General features: G+C 46.4%; 3 protein-coding genes across 4 annotated transcripts in view; all 3 read right to left on the bottom strand.

The window, feature by feature from the left end:
- Window positions 1–13,101, bottom strand: part of LOC128408915 (uncharacterized) — a 269,287-nt gene that overhangs the window by 104,650 nt on the left and 151,536 nt on the right. The gene's annotated exons all lie outside the window — the stretch shown is intronic.
- LOC128408937 (olfactory receptor 2G3-like) lies at window positions 4,604–5,688 on the bottom strand. The gene has a single exon (XM_053379016.1). It carries the CDS (start codon window positions 5,618–5,620, stop codon window positions 4,676–4,678), a length of 945 nt encoding a protein of 314 aa, XP_053234991.1. The 5' UTR covers window positions 5,621–5,688; the 3' UTR covers window positions 4,604–4,675.
- Window positions 9,899–12,180, bottom strand: LOC128408927 (olfactory receptor 2G3-like). The gene is made up of 2 exons (XM_053379000.1): window positions 11,578–12,180; window positions 9,899–10,846 (listed from the first exon to the last, which is right to left on the bottom strand). Exons 1-2 carry the CDS (start codon window positions 11,650–11,652, stop codon window positions 9,899–9,901), a joined length of 1,023 nt encoding a protein of 340 aa, XP_053234975.1. The 5' UTR covers window positions 11,653–12,180.

Genomic DNA, 13,101 nt, shown 5'->3' on the forward strand with positions numbered 1-13,101 from the left:
TCTTCGTGATCATTAGTTGCCATTTTATTGTTCCCCTGTTTCTTTTAGGCATCGGCAGCTCAGCCCCTCTCCTTGTTCTTGCAGGTGCTTCCAGATTGAGGCTTAATATCACAAATTGGCTCAAGATATCACAAATTCATAGTTGGAAAGTTACTAGCTTTGCAGCTCTTCTAGACTAGGAAAATCTAAGAATTTGGATTCCTTTTCGTTTAGAAAAAAAACAACTTGAAAGATTATTATTTACCTAACTACGCATTAGCTGCAAACTCAAGTAACACTAAAGCTGTTTTTAAAAAATGAGGGAGAAAGTTGCAATAAAGATATTCAATCTGCTCCCCACCTGCATTTTCAAACTACCTTCCACTGACACGTTTTTTCTATTCATTTCCAAGCACATGTCTCAAAAGTGTGACAGTAAGAAACTTTAGGGAGGAAAGCAAAGCACAGCAAAATACACACCAGGATATTGTGAAATGAATGGAAATGGAATGGAAAAATGTCTTTTGAATATTTCATCTCTGCTAATCTCTTTAATTCTATAATTCACAGCCCCTTTCTTTCTCAAGACGTTCCTCACATTACCTCACCTCTGTGAGAAGCAGTGAGAAGCAGATCCATTATGTCCAGCTTAGTTTTGCATGTGGGCTACGGGTATCATTTTAATTCTTTAAAATGTGAGTAGCCTGCACTGCATTCTGAGATCTCCAAGATACTGGGTGGGGGATGATTGAAGCATGGAAACACAAGCCATTTGCAATAAATAAAATTAACAAGAAATTAAGAAGAAGAGCCCTGCCGGGTCAAACCAATGGCCCATCCAGTCCAGCGTCCTGTTCGCACAGTGGTTGACCAGATTTCCTTTGGGAAACCCACAAGAGTGTGGAGGTAACACTCCGCTTGTGCTGAGGCACACCTCGCACCCAGCGTGCAACAGTGTGCCAAGGAGCCTTGTGCCCACACTCCTTGAACTCCTGCCCCTTGGCTAGAAGACAGGATTTTCCCCCTGACCTTTTGTCCTTTCATAAGATCTGTTTACTAGGCAGAACGCTTGGCTGAAGCATGACAAGGAACACAGACACAATCCACTTTTGCAACATCTGCAGGAAGCACCTGCTGACACGTGTATTAGCTAACGTTTAAAATGTGCTTAGATGGAATGTGTTAAAAGTTCAGAGTGGTTTCACTACCTCTTTTCCAACTGTATTTTATCCAATAAAAAGAGGCTCCACGAAGCTTGCCTTTCAGCTTGCTCCTCCACAGCTCACTTGCATCCAACCTCCTGCTGTCCTCGTTATTCCATGGAGTGGTCCATAGTTTTGTCTCTTGGTCTGCTAGGAGAGCCTTTGTTCAGGGAGCTGGTGGCTCAACCCTGGGCGAATGAAGTTCTCACTGGACTAACTCTGGATAGAACTCTCAGGTCAGCCTGGATAGCTCAGCTGGTTAGAGTGTGGTGCTGATAATACCAAGGTTGCAGGTTTGATCCCTGTATGGAGCAGCTGCATATCCCTGCCTTGCAGGACTACTAGATGATCCTCAGAGTCCCTTCCTGCTCTACAGTTCAAAGATTCCATGATTCTGCAGTCCATAGATAGGTCTGTGCAGTCATGAGGCTACAGTGAGGAGGATTCCAGAGGTATCTTAGGTGTGCCTATGGACCAAGAAGATAGAAACCTGCCTTACACCACGTTAGAGCGTTAGGCCATCTATCTCAGTATTGTACCATGTTCTTCCACCTTGCATCCCCAGATGTTGTTGGACCTCAACTCCCATCATCCCCAGCCACCTTAGCTGATGGTGGCACTTGCAACCCAACAACATCTGGGGACCCAAGCTTGAAGGACATTGGTCTATACTGATGGCAGCAGCTGCCCAAGGTTGCAAGCCTCTCCAAGCCCTTCCTGGAGATGCCAGCGATTGCGCCTGTATGCAGAGCAGATGTTCTGCCACTGAGCTACAGCCTTCCCTGTGTGACTAGAAGGAGAGGGGCAGAGAGGAAAGACAAAGGCTGTGGGAGACACCCAAGTGAGGGGGAGCCAAGCAAAAGAGGAGACTGTGTAGACGGATAGAGGCAAAGAGATGGGGAGAGAGAGAACTCAAGCAGAGTGGAACAGTGGGAAAGGGAAGGCTTTGAGGATGATGCTAGGGAGAGAAATCCGTCAGGCTGATGATGGGGAGAGGGAGGGAGGAGTCGACCTAGTTTAGATTTGCAAAGAAAATCACAGCATTCAACACATAGCCTTCCGTCCTCAACCTGGTGCCCCCCAGATGTTTCAAGACTACAACTCTTGTGAATAAGCATAACAATCCCATCCTCCCTGACTATCAGCCATGTCAGCTGGGCTGATGGCAACAACTGGAAGGCCCCATGCCAGGGAAGGCTGCTTGACACCTCTGTGCTACGTACAGAAAGAGATGAAGCAGATGAAGAATGGAACTGAATGCAGAGAGTCGAAATGCCATGCATTTCGAGCCAGCTTCGTAAGGATCGATGATAGTGGGGCAGAGGGAGGGAAGGAGAGCTCCCTCACCAGCTCTTACCCTGGTTGGTCTTCCTAATTCAGCCCAGTGCCTTGGCTCCTCTGGCTCAGCATGGTCCTCAAGAGTACCTACATGCACCTGTGCACCTGTATGGGCGCACTAGCATGATTTCTCTAACTCAAAAGGGACCTGTGGGGTCAGAAGAGATGCTTTTATTATGACATCACGGAGAAGGGCAGTAATGTCTCTTCCCACTTTCCAGCAGCTCTCCTGTCATGGGGCCCCAGAAAGACCAGAGCTCAGTCGGAATCATTAGGGAGAGAAAAAATACACATTATAATGAGCAAGGAAGCCCCAAAGACTCCCCTACACCCCCTCCCTTCCACAGCATCCTCAGGAGGAGTTGACTTGCACCAGAGAAGGGATGGAAGGAAAAGAGCTGCTTAACCCTTTAAGGGCAAAGGGCAGTGGAGGAGTGCCCTTCCAGTATTTAAATCCTCAAGCAATAAGTAAACTTTAAAAGTTTCTAGAAGACATTGATTTTTTCCGAGTACTCCAGATTACTGTTTGGAGACACCTACATCCACCCCAAAACATTTGTGCTTTAAAAAGTTACAGGAAAGTAGCAGGAAGTTATGGGATCTGTACTGAATGGGGATGAAGCAGTGTGAGTTCACCCAGGTACAAGCCGTATTGAAAGTGGGATTGCACCACGGGCATAGGCAGGCTTTATGGGTTTTTTGGGGGAGGGGGGGAACTGAGTTATCCGCGACCTGATTGGTCAGTTAGATAAGTATTTTTATTTATTGACTTCATTTCGGGGCACAGCTGCCCCCTGCCCCCCCCCCCAGCAATGCCCATGGATTGCACATAACGCCTGCTCATAACATCCTGAGCACAAACAGTTATGGATGTGCAATAAAAAGAGGCATCTGGAAGGGCCCACTGCTCCAACCCTTTGTTCCAGGAGATATCGGACTTGCTTTATGGCAACTGCATTGGGACATATTCAGAAGACCATTGTATCACAAGGAGTTCTGAAGATTTCCCCCTTGCATGCCTTCAGAAGTGCCCAGGCATAGGCTGGGCCTAGCATTTGCAGCCTTGTAGAGCACAGCTCTCTAAGAATAAATTGCATTAATTGTTACCTTCAAGAGATACGTTAATCTTTAATAGATAGGTTTTAATTCTATTAAAGTTTATTAATGTCTGTCTCCTCTTGCTTTCTTCTTTATTTTCCTCATCCTGTTAATAAAACCCATTAAAGAGCAATTTTGATGGTCTTTGTTGTCCAACTGAATCCTACAGGTCCACTGTCTTAGGCAGAACACCAGCCTTTTTTGAGTTAATACATCTGACTGGAGCGAGTCAGCAGTAAATCACACTGAGCAAGTTGGAGTTAACTCTTTACTAGCAAAAACAAGATCTGTGGAGGAGTGTCAGGCCTAATGAGCACAGCAACTCATCTCCAGTGGGTCTTGCTCCCATGAAGCAATTGCCAAGTCTAATCATAGCTGCCTAAGTCCCCTCCTCACCAGGGTTACCCCCCCCCAGCAATCTGAGACTGCACCTGGGTGAAGCTAACTTCTCCCTTGTCATACCTCTCCTGGTTATGTGAGACCAGCAGGGAGGGGAGCTCATCACAGCAGGTGGGGGAGACACCCATGCCTCTTCACCAGCCAAACTCATCCCTACCTCGTGGTCTCCCTCCTTTCTTGCTTCAGCTCCTTATTCTGGACTTCTCTCTGCTACAGGCTCCTCTGAGTCACTAAGCCCTGCTACCTCTTCAGCTACCAACACCTCCTCCCAGCCTTCTCCCTCTTCTCCCTTTGACCCCTCAGTGTTGTCCCACCACCAATCCCCAAGCGCTGAGCTGCTTCCTTCCACCATTCCTCAACTTCAAACCAGTCCATGACAGCATTTTACTATGGCTGATCATGTCATGGGAACCAAGAGTGTTGTATTACTGCTGGTGGGAGCAGGTTCAGTATCACAGAACCAGTTTGGCACTTTTTCCCCTCTCCCCACCCTGCAACGTTGGCCTTACAGAGGATCTTTGGGAAGGAAGATTGATTGTGGGTGACAAAAATGAAAGGGGAGCTTTGTACATTTGAACAGTGCCATATAAGTGACCAATGAGGACTTTTTATTAAAATATAACCACAGAGCCTCTGAGTGAAGTTGGGAGACATTGGGCTTAAGTTCTCTTCATCAGTCTTCTTAGAGCTTTGTGCACCTCTTTATTCCTCAGGGTATAAATGAGTGGATTAAGCATAGTGGTAACAAATGTATAGAAAAGGGAGGCCATCTTGGCTTGGTCATGGGCATTGTTGGACGGGGGCTGGAGGTAAGTGAAAAGGGCTGTTCCAAAAAAGAGAGACACGACAGTCAAGTGGGAAGCACAGGTGTTGAAGGCCTTCCGCCTGCCCTCAGCTGAGCGGATCCTTAACACAGCAGCCACAATGAAGCTATAAGAGACCATAATGAGGCCTACGGGTGCTACAAGGAACAGCACACTGGACGTAAAGAGCACAGCCTCAGTGAGCGAGGTGTCAGCGCAGGCCAGTTTGATTAAGGCGGGCACCTCACAGAAAAAATTGTCTATTCGGTTCTCTCCACACCGTGGGAGCCGAAGAGTCATCACTGTCTCCATCACTGGGTTGCAAAGGCCACTAACCCAGGCAGCAGCCGCCATTTTGTAGCATACAGAGTGGCTCATAATGGTAGTATAGCGCAGCGGGTGGCAGACGGCAGCATAGCGGTCGTAGGCCATGACAACCAAAAGAACACATTCTGTGGTGCCCAGAGCAAGGAAGATGTAGAGCTGGGCCACGCAGGCACCATAACTGATGGTCTTGCTTTTCCTCCAGAAGTTCACCAGCATCTGCGGGCCCACACTAGTGGTAAAGCACAGATCAAGGACAGAGAGATTGGTGAGGAAGAAATACATGGGGGTGTGGAGATGGGGGTCCAGCCGCGACACCACAATGATGGTTGTATTACCCAGCAAGGTAATCGTGTAGCACACCAGGACAAGACCAAAGAGCAACATCTCCAAGCGTGGGCGGTCAGCCACTCCCAGTAAAATGAATTCTCCTTCATAGCTCTGATTACCTTCTTCCCACAATCCTTCCCTGTACATTATCTAGAAAAGGAAGAAACAAAAATAGGAAAGTACCTACTCAAAATGGAGCTGGGATAAACAGTTGGCACAAAAGCAATAGTGGCATGGTTGTAGGACTGTGATTCTTATTCTTGGACATGAGACTAGTCCCCATTCTCCAAGTCCAAGCTCCAGTTAAGTGTAATCTCTACCCAAACTGCTTCTGAATCTTTGCAGTATGAATATATACCAGGAACCATGTGTACAAGAAAACTTTCCAGTGTTTACATGACTTAACATTTAGCCCTCCAGATGTTGCTGAAGCACAATTCTGTTTAGCCCCAGCAAGCATGACCAAAAACCTGGGATGATGGGAGTTGTAGTTCACCAAAATCTGGAGGGCCAAAGGTAATCTACTATTTTTAAAAAAACACAACATTTAAACCAGATGATTGTCAGAATAATAGGGTGCAGAGTTATATGCAGTTTTATACACATTACTTGACTGGAGAGCTGCGCTGTGTGAATTTCAAAGAATGGCCATGTTTAGGTTAGCATATTTATTTCAGAAGGAGCAAATTACTTAACTTCATTTTAAATTAGAACCTCACTCCTCCATCCCCGGGCAATACACATTTAATCAACATGAAGACATGGTGTAGCATTGCTTTCAACAGTATTGGTGCATGCCCCCTGAATATTCAAACAGTCCCAGATGCTTACCCAGGGTTCTGAGGGACAGCGGAGACGGTGGTGTCTTTAAGAGAGATGGTTTCTTTGCACATATATACCACCTGGGCCTATGATGGAGGGGTTGGCAGCATCACACTCCAAGAGGGTCTTCCTTCTCCCATAGCCATCACTTTGGATTCTAGTAGAAATCAGGTATGACTCTCCCTCTGTCTTTCTAGCCTGTAGCTTTTTCTCCAGCTTCTAGCTCTCCTAACTCAATTCTGCACTCTGGCCTTGGTCTTCCTGGCTATCAGGTATTTGAGGGAGGGAGGCCCACCCATTTGCACAGAGCCGTTGTTACTTTAAATCATACTTAGCGGGCCATTACCAGGCTGGTCTAGCTAGTCCAAGAACTGAATCCATGCTGAATCCAGGAATTAGAAGGGGCCTAGGCATACAGCCTGTCCCCCCTCAAACTCATAACAGTATTTTCATAGAATCATAGAACTGTAGTGTTGGAAGGGACCCCTGTGGGATGTGAAGGGACAGTCAAGTGCAACATTCCGACAGAGGACTAACGACCTCCATGTTCTAACCAGTTGCTGTGACAACCAGTTTGGCGGTTGCTGGTAGTTTTGAGAGATAACTGCTCAGTTGCATGACTTGATTATTGCTACAGCAAATGAAAAAGACTATGCACAACTTGTAAAACATCTTAGCAAAGAAGTGGAGGTCAAGGAAGTGGGGGACACTCAGTACTACCTCGGGATTCAAGTTGAAAGAGAAGAAGACGGCTCGTTTCTTCTCAACCAAAGGCAAAAGATCCATGAACTAATTGAAAGCATGCAGATGCAAGCTGAAAACACAGTTGCTACAGCCATGGCCACTGACTTCTTAAAGAATCAGCAGAGTTCAAACCTGTTGCCAGACAACAATATCTGTCAATGATTGGTAAACCTTTGTATTCAGTTACCACATGTAGACCTGACATAGCCAATGCTGCGGGGATACTTAGTAGAAAAGTAAATGCCCCCACTGAGTATGATTGGGCAGGAGTTTAAAGGGTCGTGCAATATCTAAAGGGTACTATATATTCTAAGTTAAGGTTACCAGCGCTCAGTAATCCTAGTTTGATTGGGTATACTGAGGCAGATTGGGCTGATGGATATATGTTTATCTTTGGGGATGGACCTGTTTCATGGGGTAGTTACAAACAGAACTGTGTAGCATTATCTTCCACAGAAGCAGAGTATGTTGCAGCTACAAAAGCATGCAGAGAGGGGGAGAGTGGCAAGGGAGACAGCTCAAAGCAGGAGACAGGGATGTGGAATCTCATATGTTTGGAGACATCTGGATAATGATCAGTGCAAAAGGTGGAAGAAAAAGGGAAATGCTCCCCCCCAAAAAACTCTTACTTGGGTTGGCTTGCCTAATTCAGTCCAGCGCCTGGGCCCTTCTGTCTCAGCACTGTGTCCCATAGTATCTGTTAGTACCTGCACATCTACATGACCGGAGTAGCACGGTCTCCCTCAAAAGGGGCCTTCTGGAGTCAGGAGAACTGATTTTATGATGTTATCCAGCAGGGAGGTGGTGTAACAAGTTGCTCTCCACCTCCATCTTCAGCAGCTCCCTGAAGAACCATCATGGAGCCGCAGATGGAACAGAACTCAGACTCAATAATTAGGGGGAAATTTTACAAAGGCTCAAAGGACTCTCCTCCTACTCGCTTGCATAATGTCCTCTGGAGGCTGTGACTTGCACAAGGGAAAGCATGGAAAGAAAAATACTACTTAACTCCTTAGGGAGCAAAAGTCTTTGAATTAACTAGATATATGGGAATAGGCAAGGTGATCGTCAATACTTCCATAGAGTGTATAAGGTCCAAGCCCACCAAAGGGAATCTCATTGCAGACCTTCCTGTAGACCCGTTTGACTCGTTGCCAGTCCAAGAAGGGGGATTCTCCAGCAACAGCCATAAGATCTTGTCTGTCTCCTCTTCCTTCGTTCTTTATTTTCCTCATCCTGTTAATAAAACCCATTAAAGAGCAATTTTGATGGTCTTTGTTGTCCATCTGAATCTTAGAGGTCCACTGTCTTAGGCAGAACACCAGCCTTTTTAGAGTTAATGCATCTGACTGGAGTGAGCCAGCAGTAAATCACACTGAGCAAGTTGGAGTTAACTAGCAAAAACAGAATCTGTAGAGGAGTGTCAGACCTAATGAGCACAGCAACTCATCTCCAGCAGGTCTTGCCCCCATGAAGCAATTGCCAAGTTTCCTCATAGCTGCCTAAGTCCCCTCCTCACCAGGGTTACCCCCCCCAAATAAATCTGAGACTGCGCCTGGGTGAAGCTAACTTCTCCTCCCTTTTCACGCCTCTCCTTGTTATAGGAGACCAGCAGGGAGGGGAGCTCATCACAGCAGGTGGGGGGGACACCCATGCCTCTTCACCAGCCAGACTCAGCTCTACCTCGTGGTCCCCCTCCTTTCTTGCTTCAGCTCCTTATTCTGGACTTCTCTCTGCTACAGGCTCCTCTGAGTCACTAAGCCCTGCTACCTCTTCAGCTTCCAACACCTCCTCCCAGTCTTCTCCCTCTTCTCCCTTTGACCACTCAGTGTTGTCCCACCACCAATCCCCAAGCTCTGAGCTGTGTCCTCCCACCATTCCTCAACTTCAAACCAGTCCATGACAGCATTTTACTATGGCTGATCATGTCATGGGAACCAAGAGTGTTGTATTACTGCTGGTGGGAGCAGGTTCAGTACTGCAGGAACAGTTTGGCACTGTTTCCCCTCTCCCCACCCTGCAACATTGGCCTTACAGTGGATCTTTGGGAAGGAAGATTGATCCTCCATTTTTATTCCCATCTACCTAATGGTCAAATTAATGACAGTCAAACTGAAAGAAAAAAATAAAGCTTTAGGCAAGTGAAGAGTGCCACAAAAGTGATCAAAGAGGGTTTTTTTATTATTAAAAGATACTATAAACATGCACAGCCATTGTGTTGAGGCTTTAAATATCAGTTGACAAGATCCAAAAGTAAGGAGTGTGCTTAGGTCTTGCTTCTGGCTAGACATCTTATTGGTCACTGTGAAAACAGGATACTAGACTTAGGGTTGCCATATTTCAAGAGGGAAAAACTACAGACACAAAAATCTGTTGAGCTTTATTAGGGCAATCACCCGATAGCACCTCTGCTGCCACTGAGCCCTACTCACCCATGCCACAGCCAGGGGAAGCCAGTGCCAGGGCCTGAGCTTGAACCAGAGTCACCCATGCACATTTTTTCTTTAAAAACCCCCAAATCCAGGACATTTGCTTTAAAATATAAAATTCCGCCCCAGGATGGGCATGTAGGACCCCCAAAAGAGGGCATGTCTGGGAATTCCCAGACATATGGCAACGGTGGTCTAGATAGGATTTTGGCTTGATCCAGTTGGCTCATCTTAAGCAACTTGTAGTCGACCTTCGGGAATTACCATTATAATAACGCTGAAAGGAGCCTAATTCATTGGATTATTCTGTGGGAGACAAAAATGAAAGGGGAGCTTTGTACATTTGAACAGTGCCATATAAGTGATAAATGAGGACTTTTTTTATTAAAATATACTGCAGAGCTCCGAATGAAGTTGGGAGACATTGGGCTTAAGTTCTCTTCATCAATCTTCTTAGAGCTTTGTGCACCTCTTTGTTCCTCAGGGTATAAATGAGTGGATTAAGCATAGTGGTAACAAATGTATAGAAAAGGGAGGCCATCTTGGCTTGGTCACGAACGTTGTTGGACGGGCGTTGGAGGTAAGTGAAAAGGGCTGTTCCAAAAAAGAGAGACACGACAGTCAAGTGGGAAACACAGGTGTTGAAGGCCTTCCGCCTGCCCTCAGCTGAGCGGATCCTTAACACAGCAGCCACAATGAAGCTATAAGAGACGACAATGAGGCCTAGAGGTGTTACAAGGAACAGCACACTGGAAATAAAGAGCACATTTTCAGTGAACGTGGTGTCAACACATGCCAGTTTGATTAAGGCGGGCACCTCACAGAAAAAATTGTCTATTCGGTTCTCTCCACACCGTGGGAGCCGAAGAGTCATCACTGTTATTATCACTGGGTTGCAAAGGCCACTAACCCAGGCAACAGCAGCCATTTTGTAGCATACAGAGTGGTTCATAATGGTAGTATAGCGCAGTGGGTGGCAGACAGCAGCATAGCGGTCATAAGCCATGGAAACCAAAATAATACATTCTGTGGAGCCCAAAGCAAGGTAGATGTAGAGCTGGGCCACACAGGCACCGTAACTGATGGTATTCCTTTCCCGCCAGAAGTTCACCAACATCTGAGGGCCCACACTGGTGGTGAAGCAAAGATCAATGATAGAGAGATTGGTGAGGAAAAAATACATGGGGGTGTGGAGATGGGGGTCCAGCCATGACACCACAATGATGGTTGTATTACCCAGCCAGGTAATCGTGTAGCAGGTCAGGACAAGACCAAAGAGCAACATCTCCAAGCGTGGGCGGTCAGCCACTCCCAGTAAAATGAATTCTCCTTCATAGCTCTGATTACCTTCTTCCCACAATCCTTCCCTGTACATTATCTAGAAAAGGAAGAAACAAAAATAGCAAAATATCTACTCAAAATGGAGCTGGAATAAACAGTTGGCACAAAAGCAATAGTGGCATGGTTGCAAGACTGTGTGTGATCACCCAATGATTCTCATTCTTGGACATGAGACTCGTCCCCGTTCTCCAAATCCAAGCTCCAGTTAAGTGTACTCTCTACCCAAACTGCTTCTGAATCTATGCAGTATGAATATGAACCAGGACCATGTGTACAACGAGAAAACCGTCTCATTTTTACATAGCTAAATGTAGGGCTGGGGAACATTCAGCCCTTCAGATGTTGCTGAAGTGCAGTTCTTTTCAGCCCCAGCAAGCATGGCCAAATACTGGGATGATGGGAGTTGTAGTTCACCAACATCTGGAGGGCCAAAGGTAATCTACTATTTTTTGAAAAACAACAAGACAACAACATTTAAACCAGATGATTGTCAGAAGAATAGGGTGCAGACTTATATGCAGTTTTATACACATTACTTGGCTGGAGAGCTGTGCTGTGTGAATTTCAAAGAATGGCCATGTTTAGGTTAGCATATTTATTTCAGAAGGAGCAAATTACATAGTTTCATTTCAAATTACAAGCTCAATCAAATGTCTCCTCCATCCCCCGGTCAATACACATTTAATCTACATGAAGACATGGTGTAGCTTTGCTTTCAACAGTATTGGTGCATGCCCCCTGAATATTCAAAGGGTCCCAGATGCTTACCCAGGGTTCTGTTTCCTTCGACTGAGGGACAGCGGAGACGGTGGTGTCTTTAAGAGAGATGGTTTCTTTGCACATATATACCACCTGGGCCTATGATGGAGGGGTTGGCAGCATCACACTCCAAGAGGGTCTTCCTTCTCCCATAGCCACCACTTTGGATTCTAGTAGAAATCAGGTATGACTCTCCCTCTGTCTTTCTAGCCTGTAGCTTTTTCTCCAGCTTCTAGCTCTCCTAACTCAATTCTGCACTCTGGCCTTGGTCTTCCTGGCTAGCAGGCAGTTTAGGGAGGGAGGCCCACCCATTTGCACAGAGCCACTGCCTTTGTTACCTTAAATCATACTTAGCGGGCCATTACCAAGCTGGTCTAGCTAGTCCAAGAACTGAATCCATGCTGGATCCAGGAATTAGAAGGGGTGGTGCTGTGGGTTAAACCACAGAACCTAGGGCTTGCCGATCAGAAGGTCGGCGGTTCGAATCCCCATGACGGGGTGAGCTCCCATTGCTCGGTCCCTGCTCCTGCCAACCTAGCAGTTCGAAAGCACGAAGTGCAAGTAGATAAATAGGTACCACTCCGGCAGGAAGGTAAACGGCGTTTCCGTGTGCTGCTCTTGTTTGCCAGAAACGGCTTAGTCATGCTGTCTGCGGACAAAACACCGGCTCCATCGGCCAATAAAGCAAGATGAGCGCCGCCACCCCAGAGTCATCCTCGACTGGACCTAATGGTCAGGGGTCCCTTTAACTTTACCTTACCAGGCTGGTCTAGCTAGTCCAAGAACTGAATCCATGCTGGATCCAGGAATTAGAAGGGGCCCAGGCATACAGCCTGTTCCCCCTCAAACTCATAACAGTATTTTCATAGAATCATAAAACAGTAGTGTTGGAAGGGACCCCAATGTAGGAATCCCCACTAAAGCATCTGTTTGGTTTGGTTTGGTTTCTTAAACAAAATCTCTTACAAAAGGCTCTTTCAAAAGCTGGACATTCATGACATAAGTGACTTCTTTGTAAGTGGACTGGAGTCAGAGAGAATAGTGTGGTTTTCTGTTTTGGTATTAGTAGCTGTGAAGTATTCAGAATTGCAAAACTGTAAGCAGAGATCTTCAGAGGGAATCTCTCCAGGCTTCACTGGGGCAAACAGCTCTTCATATCTAGGATGAGTTTGACTAGTGCAGCAGCTGCAGAATACATGGCTACAATATGAGGAGGATATATCCACCCCTTCTTTCCACCTACAGTTATGGGTGATGTGAGCTTTAGTTCAACAACATCTGCAGGGCCAATGATTCCCTTGCTTTAATACATCACACCTTGCTATAGTAATGCGTGGGGAGAAACCCCACACATGACCCCGAGGTGATTCTTTAGCTCTTCTGACTGGTTTTCCTACCCAGACCATAGCTACGGGATGAACTATATCCTCAAGGCTTACAGAAGTCAAGTCCATGCTATAGTGCATAGGTAGACAACCTAAGGCCCATGGGCCAGATCCGGCCCAATCGCTTTCTAAACCTGGCCAGCAGACG

The sequence above is a fragment of the Podarcis raffonei genome, chromosome 2 (genome assembly GCF_027172205.1).
Source record: "Podarcis raffonei isolate rPodRaf1 chromosome 2, rPodRaf1.pri, whole genome shotgun sequence".
NCBI lineage: Eukaryota > Metazoa > Chordata > Lepidosauria > Squamata > Lacertidae > Podarcis > Podarcis raffonei.